Consider the following 16,837-nt stretch of genomic DNA (forward strand, 5'->3'; position numbering starts at 1 on the left):
CTCAGCAGGACTCACAGAGCCAGGCAGCATCCTGCCTTGGGGGGCCACTGGTGGGTTTGATTAACAGGTAGGTCCCTGCTCCAGAGACACTTACCTTCTAGTGGGAGAGACAGACAACGGGCGGGTACCTACATGAACAATCGAATGTTTCAAACAAGTGCTGTGAAGAGGAAAAAATGACAGTGGCATGATAGAAACTAGCTGTGTGGGGAGGGGTGGCTTTAGATGAGGGACAGGCAGGGCTTCTCTCCGGAGGGATGTGCTGCTGAGGCCGGAGTGCGGTAAGGAGCGGGCTGTGCAGCCACCTGGGAGAAGCAACAGGACGGACAGGTCCTGAGGCTGCGGGGAGCCAAGGGAGGGTGCCGCAGGGAGAGGCCAGGCCTGGTGGAGCTTGGGTTTTACTCTAAGTCAATAAAAAGCCCTTGGAGGGACGTTCCTGGTGGTCCAGTAGCTAAGACTCTGCGCTCCCAAAGCAGGGGGCCCGGGTTCGATCCCTGGTCAGGGAGCTAGATTTCTACATGCCACAACTAAAGATCCTGTATGCCACAACTCAGACCTGGTCCAGCCAAATTAAAGTAAATAAATAAATAGACAGCTCTTGGAGTACTTTTTAAACTGAGAACAGCCACACAATTTGACTTACATATTTAAGAGACCCATCAACTGGCTGTGGAGGATGGGTTTGGGGGCATGGGATGAGGAAAGAGAGGAATGGAGTCTTTGAAAACTTGAGCCGCAGGGGACTGGTAATCCCGGGCACTGGGGAGCAGACCAGGTTGTGGTGGAAGTGAGTTCAGTTTTGGGCATTTGCTTCTGAGCGGCTCGGGAGATCCTCACAGAGGAGTCCTTGCTGCAGAAAAGTTCAAGGGACATCTCTGAGCGGCTCAGACCAGACAGACTGACGTCTGAAAGATGAGGGGAGAGAAGAGGGGCGCAGAGAGTTCCCACCAAGGACCAGGGAAGGGCAGTGAAGATGCTAGAGGGAGGAGGAAGAGGCTGAGGTGCCAGGGGGAGCTGAGGCAGCTTCTTCCAGAGCCTCTGGGTGTGACTGACTGGAACCAGCCCTGGCGTGGGGAGGAGGAATCGGGATGTCGTACTTCCTCCTCCACCTGCAGTCAGCCCAGGTGGCTCCTGGATGAAATTCCTCGTGTGTCACTACTTGGGAGGCCCCATTCGTGCCTGGAGAAGGTGTACGCTGGGGAGTGCAGATTCCAGGAAGAACTAAGCCCCAAGAGGGTTCACCCTGGGGCGGGTGAAGGAGGCTCGGTGTACCAGCTGAGATGGCCCTGGCTGTGTCCCAGGTGTTCGAGAGAGCATCCCCGCCCATCTTCTCCCTCCTTGTCCCTCCAGTTGCCCGCCCTCTGCCCCGCATCCTGCCTTTCAGCCCCTGTAATTACATTGCTTCCCCACGCATGCTTGCTCCCATTCCTTGGCTTCCCGGGACCTGGAGGGATGAGAGGTAGAAGTCCCTGTTATTAGGGTTCGCTGCAGGGTGTGTACGAAGGGGGACATGAAAACAAGGGTGGGGTGACCAAGGTCTAGGTCATTGATAAAACCTGGGTGGCTGGGTCCCGAGCTGGGGGACTAAGATGAGGGACGCCACCGTCAGTGGTTACACATCAGCCGTGGCCTTCCAGACGGGTTGGACCAGTCCGGTTTGGACGCAGTTCCTTGTGTGACAGGGCCGGCCCCTCCCCAGAGATCAGCCTCCGCTCTCCCTCCTCCCCTATAAAGCCTCTTAGGGTTCCCAGGCTCCCAGACTCAGCTGACCCCTGACTTTGGGGTCCAGGAGATAGTTAAGATGCTCAACTGGAAACTCCTAGGGATCTTGGTCCTTTGCCTGTTTGCTGGAGGTGAGCTGGGAACAGAGGCCCGGAGTGTGATTTGGGGTAATGGGGGACAGTCAGGATGAGGCGAGGCTGAGATGGATGCATAAGGAAAGGGAGATTCTGGGAGATCCTGGGAGATGCATGTGAGGGGATGGAGGTGATGTGAGCAGGTTCATTTTAGCACAGGATAGACTTTGCTGGTTTGGCTTTAGCTCCATGTGGTGATTTGGATCAGCATTCAGGTGTGCAGGCAAGTGTTAATCAGAGCTGGGGTCTCTGTTAAGGGGGAGAAGGTCATTGTAGAGATGGGATCTGGGTGCCACATGGGGCCAGGGTGTAGACAGCTTTGGGACCTCAGACAGGTATAGGGGTCCTCACAGTGGGGTGTCCCAAACAGGGCTGGATGGAGCTTATGTGGGGAAAGGGAGGTCATGTCAGTTTAAAGTTGGTCCAGTCAGTAGTTCAGGACAGGGTTTCATGTCATTTTAAGATCGTGTTAGTATTCTGCGAATGTGTGGAGAGTTACTTTTGAGTTCTGTTTGTGAGATCAGCTCAGGCTGTGGTCCATCACAGAGAGGCGATGCTCCTTGGGTCCTACCTGCTGGGAGAGAGGGTCCCTCACAACCTCTTACCTTCCTCCTTCCTTCTGCAGGCATCTCAGGCAGTGGAGACCAGCCTTCCCCCTCATCCAGAGAGATCTCAGAGGAGGAGGGCCCTCCACCATTGCCTCAGGGCCCCCCAATCCCTGGTGACCCCTGGCCAGGGGCACCCCCGCTCTTTGAGGATCCTCCACCTCCAGGCCCCAATCGTCCCTGGAGAGACCTGCCTGATTCTGGAGTCTGGCCTCCTGAACCCCCTAGAACTGATCCCCCTCAACCTCCTCGGCCTGACGACCCCTGGCCCGCAGGACCCCAGCCTCCAGAAAACCCCTGGCCACCTGCCCCTGAGGTGGACCACGGATCTCACGAGGAGCCAGACCTTGACCCACCCAGGGAGGAGTACAGATAACGGGCCCCCAGAGGCATCCTGGACTTCTGCTCTCAAACCCATCTCTACCCTTCTGATTCCCCTTGAATTCTCCCCAATTTAGCTTAACTCCTTAATTCCTTTCCTCATTCCTTCAGTTTTATTCTGAAGATTTTGTGCATATTTTCTGTCCCCTCTTGAGATCGGAATTTAAGCCCCACTTTCCCTCTCCTTTTTTCTCTGACAGCAGAATATCCCTACCTCCACCTCCCAGCTCCTCTTCCCCACCCCTGGAACTCAGAGGCAGGGCTGGCGGCACTATGTTCTCTCTACTGCCACCTGGTGGCCAACCACTGGGAACTGTCAGGAGCCGATGGTGCTTCTATGAAATGGAAAAATAAAATACCACGATTTCTTAATTTTGACTCTAGGCTGCTTCTTTGCCAATGAGCAGGTCTTTGAATGTTCAGATGCACTTGTCACAGCCACGAACCTACAGAGATCTGGAAGTCATCTGAGTTCCTGTCTTGCCCATATGCATAAGGATGGGGATTCAGCAGGAGGAAGGTTGGAAATGCAACTATCAAGAGATACAAGGAAATTCAGACCCATTCTGATATCCCTATTCTGGAGAATGAGAAACCAAGTTAAATCTCTAGTTGACGGTTTGCCTACTCTGAGTGAACATGATAACTCTCCATGGGCTTTCATGGGCAACCAGATTTTAAGGGGGATCAATTTCCATGAACATATGTGTTCCTTCCTAAAATGAATCTTCTTGAGAACTGTGTTTTCCACCTGCCTCTATTAACTGTTCTCCCACTAGACAGAAGAAGGTTGAGCTCTCTCACCCACTGTGAAGTAGACCACAGTGCTCTTTCTGGAGCTGGTAAATGAAGTCAATGGAAAACAAGAATCAGCCCTTTCCATCTCATTAAGAGATGTGTTTTCAGTAAAATTTACTTTTTTGTTTAATCACTGTCAATATTTGTTCAGTTCAGTTCAGTTGCTGAGTCGTGTCTGACTCTGCAACCCCATGGACTGCAGCAAGCCAACTCCCAGAGCTTGCTCAAACTCATGTCCATTGAATCAATGATGCCATCCAGCCATCTCATCCTCTGCTGTCCCCTTTTCCTCCTGCCTTCAGTCTTTCCCAGCATCAGGGTCTTTTCCAATGAGTCAGTTCTTTGCATCATGTGGCCAAAGTACCAGAGTTTCAGCTTCAGCACCAGTTCTTCCAGTGAATATTCAGGACTGATTTCCTTTAGGATTGACTGGTTTGATCTCCTTGCTGTCCAAGGGACTCTCAAGAGTCTTCTCCAACACCACAGTTCAAAAGCATCAATTCTTTGGCGCTCAGTTTTCTTTACAGTCCAACTCTCACATCCATACAGACTACTGGAAAAACCATGGCTTTGACTAGACGGACCTTTGTCAGCAGAGTAATGTCTCTGCTTTTTAATATGCTGTCTAGGTTGGTCATAGCTTTTCTTCCAAGGAGGAAGAGTCTTTTAATTTCATGAAAATTGTTGAGTTTTGATCCATTGCATCTTTTAATAATTGTAATTTTAAATCCAGGACAGAGTAATTGTTTTTAATACTTACAGTCTTATGGTCACACAAAGTAAATTTAAATTTATGTACATATTTTTGTTAGAGATATACAATAAAAGACTTTCCAAAAACACACTAAAATACAAAAAAAAGTGATGCAATGGAGAAAAAAATATTTCATTAGGATAAAACTATAGGGGAAATGAAATGGAAAGAGGAACTAAAAAGAAAAATAAATGAGGTAAATTCGCTGACTGGCTAATGGATTTGTTCACTTATTAAAAGGATGTTAATGAACATGAAAGGGCTATGTGTTATATTCCATCCACTAGATTTAAAAGAGTAATATGGCTTTCTAAATATATAAATATTTACAATTCCCCAGAAAGTGTGCCCTTTCAAGTACTTAAACTTAAGATTAAAAATGTTAGTTGTTGACTTTAAAATGTGTAAAGGGTACATAGTTTCCCCAAATTCTTTCAGAGTGTATTTGAGCAGGAAAGCTGGAAGGGGTGGGGCCTAGAGATCCCAAAGACCTAGAGTCAGTCAAGTGGCTGGCTGGGTGGGACTGAAGAGGGGCTAAAAGAAATGAGGGTTCCCTGACTTTAAAATCCACCCCTTAGGGCTCAGTTTGTTTATGTGATAATTCCCATCAAAACCTACATGTGATTGGTTTGAAAAACAAAACAGAAACAACAAAAAACCATCTAAATTGAGAGTTTGGAGGTTGAGTGTATAATTTAATAAGCTTCAAAGTAGACTAGATTCAACCCATTCATTCAATCGTTACCTCATACTCCATATATCCTCCAATGTTAGGTGCCACAGGGTAAGACAATGAATAAAAATATACAGTTCCCACTCTCAGGAAGCCAAAATTAGGTCAGGGGAGACAGAATCTACATGCAAAGTTAAATAACAATGTCACAGACTGTAAGGGTGCATTAACTTCATCATTACATGAGTAAGCATCATAGTAAAAAGCCTTAGCAGTAAACGCCATGAGTTCAGAAGAGAGTCGCCCTGGAGCAGCTGGAGTAGTCAGGGGAGGCTTCCAGGAGGAGGCCCCGAGCGGGGCGCGGCAGGAAGGCCTGGTGCCAGAAGGCACGACCCGCCAGGAAGGGGCGGACGCGGGTTGCCGGCGCAGGAGCAGGCGCGGAAGGTCGGGCCTCGCAGCCCCACGCCTACTCGCTCCAGGATCCGCCCTGAGCCTCCGCCCGTGTGCGTGCTGTTTCCGCGGCCTGGAATAGTCCTCCTCTCCCCACCCAGGTGCATTTATCTTCCGCGACGCCTCTCCCGCGCTGCTCCCCACCCTCACCAGCTAAGTTATGCGGTGCAGGTGTGCCTGGAACGGATCTTGGCTGGGGGGCGGGGGGCGGGGCAGTGTGTATTGCCAGCTCCCCTCCCCTCCCAGGCTCTGAGACCCTCGGGCAGAGACTGTCCCGCGCATTTCTTCTCGGCCCATTTTGGTGCCTACTTCAGTGCGCTGTCACTATCAGCAGCCCACCTGTGCCTGGAAACCTTTCTCCCTGGCATCGTTCGCTTTCCCACCCCGCAGCCCTTAATGGATGACAAACAGGAGTATCAGTACTCTAGTCTTCTGAGCCCAGGTTACCCTCCGTGAGACTTCGCTTGGTTCCACGCAGTTGCTTGGCCTTCTTCCCTTCCTGGTCCCACTTTCCCACTCCCTTTCCCTCCTCCCCACCCTTATAACTTTGCCTTTTTTTTTTTTTGGCTGAGCAGCCAGTCCTGTGGGATCTTATTTCCCCCTCCTAGGATAGAACCAAGCAAGGGGATCCAACCAGTCCACCCTAAAGGAATCAGTCCTGAACATTCACTGGAAGGACTGATGCTGAAGCTGAAACTCCAATACTCTGGCCGACTGATGCGAAGAACCGACTGATTGGAAAAGACCCTGATGCTGGGAAAGATTGAGGGCAGGAAGCGAAGGGGACGACAGAGGATGAGATGGTTGGATGGCATCACCGACTCGATGGACATGAGTTTGAGCAAGCTGCGGGAATTGGTGATGGACAGGGAGGCCTGGCATGCTGCAGTCCATGGGGTTGCAAAGAGTTGAACCTGTGCCCCTTAGAGTGAAAGCAGGGAGTCTTAACTACTGGACCGCCAGGAAGTCCCCATAACTGTTCAATAAGTCCCTTTTACATGAATTTTTGTTTTAGGATTTGCTTCTGGGACATCCCACCTGAGACACTAAGTAATGTTTGCTACAAATCCTTGCAGCTACTTTTTACTGCGCATGTGCGGTAGGGGCACTGTTGCCCGAGGCTACAGATTAAGCTCTCACTTAATTTGCACAATAACCCTATTGTTATCACCGTTTCTCAGAAGAGACAAACAAAGGCCCAGAGAGGTACAGTGACTCATGCAAGGTCACACGTGGTAGTGGTGGGGGGGCGGGTTGGGGGAAAAGGCAAAACTGGGATGTGAACTGAGGTCTGTCCTGATTTTAACATTATCCCATCTCTTTAGTCATCTGTCTAACTCCCTGGGACTGCATGAACACTTAATATATTGTATTAATCAGGGTTCTCCACAGAAACAAAACCAATAGAATACACATGTTAAGTGAAAGTTGCTCAGCTGTGTCCGACTCTTTGTGACCCCATGGACTGTAGCCTGCCAGGTTCCTCTGTCTATGGAATTCTCCAGGCAAGAATACTGGAGTGGATTGCCATTTCCTTCTCCAGAGGATCTTCCCGACACAGGGATCTTCCCTGGGGGATTGAACTCAGGTCTCCTGCAACAGGAAGGTTTACTATAGGAATTGTCTCTTCAGATTATGAAGGCTGAGAATGCCCATGATCTGCCATCTGCAAGCTGGAGAACCAGGAAAGCCAGTAGAGCAATTTAATCCCAGTCCGAAGGCCTGAGAATCAGGGGAGCCAATGGTTCCAGTATGAGTGCAGAGGCCCAAGAATCAAGGGGTTGATGGGGGTAAATCCCAGTCTGAGTCCAAAGACAAAGAACCAGATGCCTGAGGGCAGGAGAAGATGGGCGTCCTGCTCAGAGAGCAGAGTTGCCCTTCCTCCTCCTTTTTGTTCTATTCTGCCCTTAGATGGATGCCCACCCACACTGATGAGGGCAATCTTCTTTACTCAGTCTACTGACTCAAATGCTAATGTCTTACAGAAACACCCTCACAGACACACCTGAACTGTAAGGTTTCATCAGGTCTCTGGGCATTCTTTAGCCCAGTCAAAAAAATTTTTTTTCAAATATATTGATTTAGCTGCCGGGTCTTAGTTGCACCCCATGTGGGACCTAGTTCCTGGAGCTCCTGCACTGGGAGTGCAGAGTCTTTAGCCACAGGACCACTGAGGAAGTCCCCTGGCCTAGTCAAACTGACACATAAAATTATATCATCACATACATGTTTTATGAATGGCTGAATTCACTAGTGAGTGGAGAGTAGATGAAAATGGTGAGTGTGTGTGTGTACATATATATATATATATATATATATAAATTTTTTTTTCCTGGCTGGCTGCACCATGCGGCTTATGGGATCTCAGTTCTTCAACCGGGAATTGAGCCCAGCTGAGGCAGTGAAAGCTCAGAATCCTAACCACTAGGCCACCAGGGAACTGCCAGAGTGAAGGGTTTATAGCCTGGAGAGGAGGGCGAAGTTGTGGGACAGGTAGGTTGAGGGGAATTAGAGATGGTAGCAGTGCCCGGCTCAGGAGCTCATATCTGAAAGCCTTTCTCCTCGGATAGAACTGTGTTCTTTGTAGGGAGGTGCACATACCTGGCTGGTGTATGGTGACAGGGAGGTATGGAATGGAAGCGAAGAAGGAAGTCTGGACCCCTCAAACTGACTCTCAGCAACTTCCCAAACCAGTGTACTGAAGTTCGTTGGGAATGGAAAGAGAAAAACATTCTTAAAACAGAGAAAGTGAGTGGAAAAACTGAGTCCCTGGAAAGGATCTCAGGCTCTTTGCATCATTTGCACATGTTGGTTTCCATGTCTTTCTCACCTCGTTAAGTGCGAGCTTGAGGGCAAGGGTTGCGTCTGGTCTGTCTTTGTATGCCTTACTTTTCTCCTAGTACTTGGCCCACGAGGTGTTCAATTCAGCAAATTATTAGCCCATTTCACAGATGAGGAAACTGCTGCTGACCGAGGTAGCTCACCTTCCAAGACAACACACGTGCTAAAGTCAACCCTGGATGTAGGCTCCAAACCAACTCTTCCTAATTTGACCCAACAGATGGATGAGTGGGAGAATGAAGGGAAAGCAAGAAGGAATTGGGGATTGTAATTCCTGTTACTAGGCAGCAGATGTTGTCACCTAAGAATGCTTGCTTATTAGCTGGGAGGAGGCCTGAGTGGGACTGGATGGTACGGAATATTAACACAGGGGAACCCACTGTGCCAGTTTATCCATTCAAATTAGACAATGCTGATTCTTCCCCACCTGCCTTGGCTGACCTCACCTAGGAGTGAATGCAGTGGGGACACTATTACATCTTATGTCAATATGGAGTCATAGAACTAAATAATAGAATAGGATCAGAAAATCAGAGAACAATGGCTCAGTACCTTGGACATGGCAGGTAGTCAGTAAATGCTTAGCCAATGAGAGAAAAGAAACTAGAACTAGTATCATGATATAATCTAATTATAGAAGTTGAGTTACCTTGAGAAAGCATTGGGCGCAGCCCTCAGCCTTTGGGCAGACAAATGATGTGTTTGGACTAGACAGGAGAAATGGCTGTGTGCGCTTCTTTGAAGATCTCTAGGCCTGGAAATGCCAAACCATTCATTTGTTTATCCATTTGCCCATATCAGATCAGTTCAGTCGCTGAGTTGTGTCTGAGTCTTTGCAACCCCATGAACCACAGCATGCCAGGCCTCCCTGTCCATCACCAACTCCTGGAGTCCACCCAAACCCATGTCCATCAAGTCGGTGATGCCATCCAGCCATCTCATCCTCTGTTGTCCCCTTCTCCTCCTGCCCTCAATCTTTCCCAGCATCAGGGTCTTTTCAAATGAGTCATATAATGGTTATTTATTGAGCATGTACTGTGTGAGGTGCTAGGAGATGGTGACAATCCCAAGAAGTTTCAGTCCTCCCTGCCTTCAAGGAGCTCTGTGTCTCAAAAGGAAACTAAGATGTAAATCATGACAATAAAATGTGATAAAAGTTAAATGAATAAGGTACGAGTCCAGGAGGGAAGTCCTAACTCCTCTGCCAATTTCATGTTTCACTCATTTGATTGAAGACTTGTTTTGGTTTAGTTCTCCAGGTAGCTCAATGTAAAGAATCCACCTGCCAATGCAGGAGACACAGAAGACGTGGGTTCGATCCCTGAGTTGGGAAGATCCCCTGGAGGAGGAAATGGCAACCAGCTCCAGTATTCTTGCCTGGGAATCCCCATGGACAGGGGAGCCTGGTGGGCTACAGTCCCCAGGGCCGCAAAGAGTTGGACACAACTAAGCACATTCCTCCTCCTCCTAAGCTTTCTTGCTGTACATTTTATCCCTTTAGTCTTTAATTAAATGCCCACCAGGCGTCTGGTTCAAATAACTTGTTAGAAAGAAAGAAAGTGAGGGCGCTTAGTCATGTCCGACTCTGTGACCCCATGAACTATAGCCTACCAGGCTCCTGTGTCCATGGGATTTTCCAGGCAAGAGTACAGGAGTGGGTTGTCATTTCCTTCTCCAACCCAGGGATCGGACCCAGGTCTCCCACATGGCAATAACTTGTTGAATTAAACCAAATCCACCTCCAAAGGTTTTTCCAGCTAATATCCTTCTCTTTTATGGCATAACCTCAACTCCTGTGATGGAGGTAAAACAGGATAGTGTAGTGGTGAGAGCATTGTGTTGTGATCAGATTCGTTGTTCCTATTCTGCCATTTGATCTCTGCGTGGCACTTGGATGCAACTTTAGGGGATTTCTTTAGTAATCTGTAAATTTCTGCGCAAGGCTGAGAGCCTCAATTCCTCCTTTGTGGTGTTCCACAATCTGCCGAGGGCAGCATAGAGACTCCTCCAAGGTGTTTCCCTCCAGAGTCTTCCTTGCTCTTCCTTGAACATCAACCACTGCCCCTGCCTCTGTCCGGCCCCACTAATGCCCTCTTAGTCGCCAAGGTGAGTCCTTTAAGGTGAGTCAGGCACATGAGGTTAAATGAGGTAGGCACGGGGGCCCTCAGGAAAATTCAGGCCAGGATGCTTGCCCTAGGGGTCCACACCTTCATTATCTATTTCTCTCATTATGAACTGAGTCTCCTCCATGAGCCAGGCAGTGCTCTGGAGCTGTGGAAACAGTGGTGAATCAGAAAGGAGGGTCCTGCCCTCACGAGGCTTACCTTCTAGTGGGGGAAGTGAACAATGAGCAGATCATACAGGATGTATGTGATAGGAAATCATGTCCAGAGAAGAGCTATGGAGAAAATGAAGGCAGAGGAAGCACATAGAGAATGATGGGCCTTGAGTGTGGGGATGGGGATGGGGGAGTACAATTTTAAATAAAAAAGAGAGGGCTTCTGAGGAGGTGGCAGGCCACAAAGGACTGAATGAAATGAGAAAACACTGCCAGGTCATGTAAATATCTGGGGAGAAGAGGAAAAACTAGCTTGGTGCTAAGTATAGGCTACAGCATCAGGATTCCAGGTAAAGTACCCAGCTTCTGGTAGTAGCCGTCATCCTAATACCCTGAGCTTGTGTCTGCAGCTGCAAAGGATAAACAATAACCTTTGTCTCCTAGGAGCATGCAGAGAATTAAGATAAATCCGGCACGTGCAGATGTTGGTGACGAGCTGATTGTTACGCACCATCAGGGAGGAGTCAGTGTCCTTTTCTGGTTCTAGTCCTGGCGCCCCAAGAACAGAGCTGGACACGGGATGCCAGCCTCTCCAATGGGATTCCGTGTTTCCTGCTGTGCTAACCTGCATGCGCGGGTGATACTTGAGGCTCCAGAGGCACACTGTGAGGGAAGAGATGCTCCCTGCCCTCGAGGAGCTCTAAGCGTGAGAGACTGAGACCAGCGGGAAGAAGGAGGGAAGAGCGGCCCCTGCAGATCCCACCCTGGAAACTCTGAGGGCCACACCCTGCCTAGACATCCCTCTGACACAATCCTTCAGCCTCACCCGAATACACGCTCAGGTTGCTCCGAGGTCCCCTCTCTCACCCTCTCCTGCTGGGTCCGGAGGGAGCTGGGTCTCTAATTCTGGGTGACCAATAACAATAAAATGCATGAATGGCAACAGTGGAAAGAATGACTATTTAATAGCTGAGCGTAATGAGTGGACGATGAGCCCTGGTTTCCCTAGCACTTGCTCCACAGAACAGAGAAGAGGAAAAATATTGTTGTTACTCCGAGAGCTAATCACAGCCTCCACATTCACCTCCTCACAAGACAGGAGGGCCAGTGGCCAAATCAGATGTGGCTTAAACAGAGCTGTGAAGTCTTGGACTCAAGGAGCATGACCACCACTCAGCTGACTCCCTGATTCATGCAGGAGGGCAGGAGGAGGAAGGGGAAAGAATGGGGCTGGGGGGACAGATATCCTGGTGGGCAGAGCACCCACCTGCCAAGTTCTTCCTCTGTGGGATTCACTGGCTGAAGTCCTGGCTCTGACCCCGGCCCTCACTCCCATGTCCCTGCTCTGGTACCCGGGTCTCTTGAAGAGCGGAGCTGCCAGAAGGGTGAGAACAGGGCCGAGAGGAGCAAAAGGGGATGCCGACGTGCTGACCAGGCCAAGTCAAGATCAGTCTTAATGGAGAGAGTGATGGACCAGGTTGCCAAGGGGAGAAGGGAGGGTGTGGCTGAGTAGGGACCACACCGTGGAATATATATATATATATGTATGTATATAATATTTATATATTTGGCTGCATCTGATCTTAGTTGTGGCATGCGAACTCTTAGTTACCGCATGTGGGATCTAGTTTCCTGACCAGGGATCGAATCTGGTCCCCTTGCATTGGGAGCAAGCAGTCTTAGCCACTGGACCACTGAGGAATCCCCCATGGAATGTATTTTGAAGACCACTCTCCAGGACAGTGATTCTCATGTAGGGGTGAGCTCTCCTGAGTCACCTAGGGGATTTTCTGACACAGCACTGTCTACCCCACCCCAGCATCAGATGAATCCTTGTTCAGGGGGAAATCCCAGGACTTCCTCCTCAGGGCCACGTGACCTCTGCTTTCTGTTAATGGAAGTGTGCTGCGTCCCGCAGAAGAAAAAGCTCATCCATGGGAGAGAAGAGAGGCTCAAGGGGACCAGTCACTCACAAGGAATGAGGGCGGGACAGACAGGCCCACGAGAGAGCACGGCTGAGTGGCTCTGTGTCAGAGCCAAGTTCAAGTCCTCCACAGGTGCTGACCAGGCCAGAGGAGGAAACAGCAGGGGAAGAACATGGTTTTGGAGCAAAGGAGAGGAGAGCCCATAGGTACTGGAGCCCAGAGTGGCCCCGCTGGCCTCTTCACCTCTCCCCACCATGGAATAACCTCCTCTTTCAGGCTTTTTCTCTTTCTATCTAAAACAATATATATATTTATTTATTTGATCTTTGTTGCGGCACTCAAGCTTCTTAGTTGTGGCATGCGGGATTTAGTTCCCTGACCAGGGATCGAACCCGGGCCTCCTGCATCAGGAGCACAGAGTCTTAGCCAAAAGGCCACCAGGAAAGTCCCCTATTTTTTTTTTTTTCCTCACTCTTTTTCCCTACTCAAGCGTAAGCCTTAGCTCTACTGGGGACCGCTGCATCAGATGAACACTCATTCTAGGACTGCTGGCCTGACTTTCAGGCCCATGGGTGAAATGCAGAGAAGAAAAGGTTGAGTGGGAGGGACTTCCTCACTCAGGATTTAACTTCTGAGACTTTGATGGCAGAGGAATTTGCACATATTCTTACAGGGATTAAGGATCAGCTGAAGCCTGTCCATGGACCACTGCCATTAATTTATGGCACAGGATCAGTTGCATGAAGAAATGAGACCTGTGTGGACTGCGTCTGAGTCCTTTCCAAACTCTTTTGCTTATTATCAGCTGGTTTGGGCAAATAATTTAAACTCAGTTTTGTCATCTGTGAAATGGGGGAGAAAAAACACTCATCCACGGGGCTGTTGTAAGGATTAAACAGAGCAGGTGTTGGCTCTGTGGGACCACGTCTGGCCCACAGTCTGCAATCGGGAAACCGTGGTTCTCTACTCCAAACCTCCTCTCCCCAGGCTGTTCCCACTCAGACCCCTCAGTTCCCACGCCCTCCTCTAACCTGGTTATGGTCACCGCCCTGCAGGTCTATGCAGTCCATTCCTCCAGCCTGCTATTCTGTGTCTATGCTTCCCACACCAACTCAAGCCAGTGCACCTTCTAAATATTCTTTCAGCGCCGCCAGGGCCCTGAGTCTGAGCCGCCTGCTCCCTCTCTTCTCCTCATTCCTCAAGGGCCAGGGAAAGTCCTGCCGCCTCCTCGAAGCCAAGTGCCTGCCCCCTTTCTCCAGGCCAGCCTTCCTCCTAGGCTGTGAGTTCGCAGCTGGATAGCAGCTCCTCAAGGGCAAGGACGGGTCATCATCCCCCACCTGTGTTGCAGTTTAGGACGGTGGACACTGAACCCAAGCCCCATGCAGAACACGACAGCACAGGGGAGCCCGGGGAGGCTTGGAGTGGATGCAGCCTGCTTTCTTCAGATACAGGGCAGGGACCCTACGGGCGGCACGTGCTTTAAGCTTGACCTTGTCTGGTGGGCAGTTGTCCCCTGCCTCACACACTCTCTCACTCACTCCTTCCATTGGGCAGGGCACTTGCTGGCAGGTGAGGGGTAGACTCAGCGGCTGGAGAACACAGCGGGCCCACCTATGCCACGTGGGCCTCGTCTCACCGGTCAGTGTCCTGAGGTGGCCCTGGCTTGGGCACTCCCTCAGTCAGTGCCCTTCCCTGCCCTCCTGGCTGCCATCAGCTTCAGATTTTTGCTGCCTGAGCTGAGAGAGGGGTTAATGGGGAGACCCGGGGAAGCAAAGTAAACCACGTCGGGGCTGATTTCAGTAAGAAAGGGCTCAGAGGGCCCACATGTGGCAGGTGGTGGAGGGATGGGGCAGACGTGGGTGCGCGATGGGGTGGGAGCGTGGATAGGAGGACAGCAGTCGGGAGGAGGAATGTGGCCACACCACTGTGTCGTGTGGGTGGCTGGAGATCTGGCGAGAGGCCCAGAGAGACAGTGCCTCCTCCAGCCCTAGCCCCGCCAAGGTCAGGAGGCACGGGAGGGAAAAACAGGACAAACACCACCACCTCTGTTTGCACTAGGACAGAATAACCCACAGAGCCCGCTGTTCCTCCTCTTCTCGCCACCCACGAGGCTCCTCTTCCCTCGGCCGCTCCCCTCTCTGCTCCCAGGGCCCCCTCCCTCCTTGCCCGCTGGAACTGGAGCCAGTGGGGCCTGAGAGTCTAGGAAGGAGCAGCATTTTCAACAGCATCCCTGTGTGCAATGTCTGCTGCCCTGTAGGAGGGGAAGGGGGCAGAGAGGAGACTTCTAGGGGTCAGCTGGACTGGAGAGAACCTGGGGCTGTGGGTGAGCCCAGCCTAGTTGCCTTCCCCCGGTGGAGGACACAGGCAGTGTTTAAAATACTCCCATTTTGCAGATGGGCACACTGAAGTTCAGAGAGTTTGGGTGAGTTGCCCAAAGCTGGGAGGTTAGCTGGGACTTGAATCCAGGTCATCCTGATTCTGAAACCAGTGGGTTTTTTTTTTTTTTTTTCCCTCCCCACTGCATCAACCCTCTTCAGGGACTGCTGTCTCGCTAGCTCCACAGCCCACCTCCCTTCCACTCTCATTTTGGGTACTGGCGGACACTCAAGGGCTAGATTCAACCGACTGTAGCTACTAGGCACATGTAGCTATTTACATTTAAATTAAGATTAAAAATTCAGGGCCACTCTGGCAGCTTAGTGGTAAGGAACCACCTGCCAATGCAGAAGACGCAGGTTCCATCCCTGGGCAGCAAAGATCCCACGTGCCGCAGAGCGACTAAGCCCTGTGCCACAACTACTGAGCCAGAGCTCTAGAGCCCGGGAGCCACAGCTACTGAGTCCACGTGCCGCAGCTACTGAAGCTTGCGTGCCTGGAGCCCGTGCTCCGCGACAAGAGAAACCACTGCAATGAGAAGCCCACGCACTGCAACTAGAGAAAGCCCGCACACAGCAGCAAAGACCCAGCGTAGCCAACAGTAAATCAATCTTTAAAAGATTCGATCCCTCCAATCATAGTAGCCCCATTTCACATGCTCAGTGGCCGCAACTTGGTGAGTAGCTACCATTTCGGACAGCACAGAGTCAGAACAATTCCATGGTCGCAGAAGATTCTGTAGACAGTGCCGGGCTGGGTCGGGACCAGGGCAGGAGACAGAGAAAAGGACAGAGGAGCCCGGGGCTCCAGGGGAACAGCTGCCTCGTGAGGAGACCGGGTAGTGTGGGACTGAGGGTCCAGGGGAGGGGCAGGGAGAGGGCTGGGTGGGCTTGGGACGGAGGCAGAGAACCTGACCGGACTCCCAGGTCCCTCCCTCCGATACTGATACTGTGGGCAACACCAGTGAGCAATTAATTGGCTGGGGTGGGGCCAGGGTTAAAAGCAGAGGGTGGGGAGTACAGGGGAGAGGGACCGCCCCCCTCTTAGCAGACCTTGGAGTTCTGCTCCTCCAGGCCTGCCCTTCATCCTCAGGGACTCGGGAGTCCGGTGACCCTTCTTTGTCCTACCCAGGATCCTACCCAGGCCGAGCCAGCTGCTTCCTGTTCGCTCATTCAGGCCGGGCAGCCAGTTAATGGGCGGCAGGGCCACCACCTTCCCAATTAGTCTTATTAGCCTCTTGCTCACCCACTGGAGTCAGGGTCACCCCTAGAGGAGGGGCTGTGAGTGGCCTGTGAGTAACCGAGGCCCAGCTATGACAGGGGTCCCCAGCCCAGGCCGGTCCCCAGACTGAGGCCCTGGCGTCCAGCGCCCATATGCTGTCCCTGGAGCCCGCCAGAAGGGAGAGATCAGGGGGCTGGTTTTGGAGTGCAGACTTCGAAGGCCCACTCACTGCTGGAACACAGCATAGGAGTGTGGCAGGCATGGGACCTGGGCTGTGACAGCAGGAGGTGGGGAGGGAGGAGGAGACTGGAAGCTGAGTGATGGGTCCCCAGGAAAGGGCCGGATCCAGGAGCTGTGGGTGGGATCCCAGGTGGGGCAGGGGCTGCAGCCGGTACCTGAGGGCAAGTTGAAATGCCCACATCTGTGCGTGGAGAGAGGACGGGGTGTCAGACACGCCAATACTGGGGAAGGCAGGAGAGTGAGGGAGCCAGGTGACTGGGCCCCGTGGTGAGAGTGGCTGCCCCAGAGTGGGCGGCCGCTGGGGCAGAGCGCCTTGGTTCCAGGTTAGGCAACGAGGAGCCGGAGCCGGCCGGCCAGCTGGCCCCTCGGCCACGGCACACTCCACACACTGCAGCCGGCCCTGCTGCTGAGTAGGCAGATGCTCAAACTGATTGCTTCA

The 16,837-nt window shown here is 51.4% G+C and overlaps 1 protein-coding gene and 1 long non-coding RNA gene across 2 annotated transcripts; both read left to right on the top strand.

Moving 5' to 3' along the window:
- Positions 1 to 1,698: 1,698 nt before the first annotated feature.
- PSORS1C2 (psoriasis susceptibility 1 candidate 2) lies at positions 1,699 to 3,214 on the top strand. The gene is made up of 2 exons (XM_086369463.1): positions 1,699 to 1,853; positions 2,482 to 3,214. The coding sequence occupies exons 1-2, from the start codon at positions 1,802 to 1,804 to the stop codon at positions 2,835 to 2,837; spliced, it is 408 nt and encodes a 135-aa protein (XP_086225589.1). The 5' UTR covers positions 1,699 to 1,801; the 3' UTR covers positions 2,838 to 3,214.
- A 2,282-nt stretch (positions 3,215 to 5,496) lies between these two features.
- On the top strand, positions 5,497 to 6,520 carry LOC147347114 (uncharacterized). Its single transcript, XR_015152657.1, has 2 exons — positions 5,497 to 5,618; positions 6,093 to 6,520. It is a non-coding gene; the product is annotated as an uncharacterized LOC147347114 (long non-coding RNA).
- Positions 6,521 to 16,837: the final 10,317 nt, after the last annotated feature.

Source organism: Bos grunniens, chromosome 23 (genome assembly GCF_055505025.1).
Source record: "Bos grunniens cultivar Pamir isolate PY7600 chromosome 23, Bosgru_T2T1.0, whole genome shotgun sequence".
In the NCBI taxonomy this organism is placed as follows: Eukaryota; Metazoa; Chordata; class Mammalia; order Artiodactyla; family Bovidae; genus Bos; species Bos grunniens.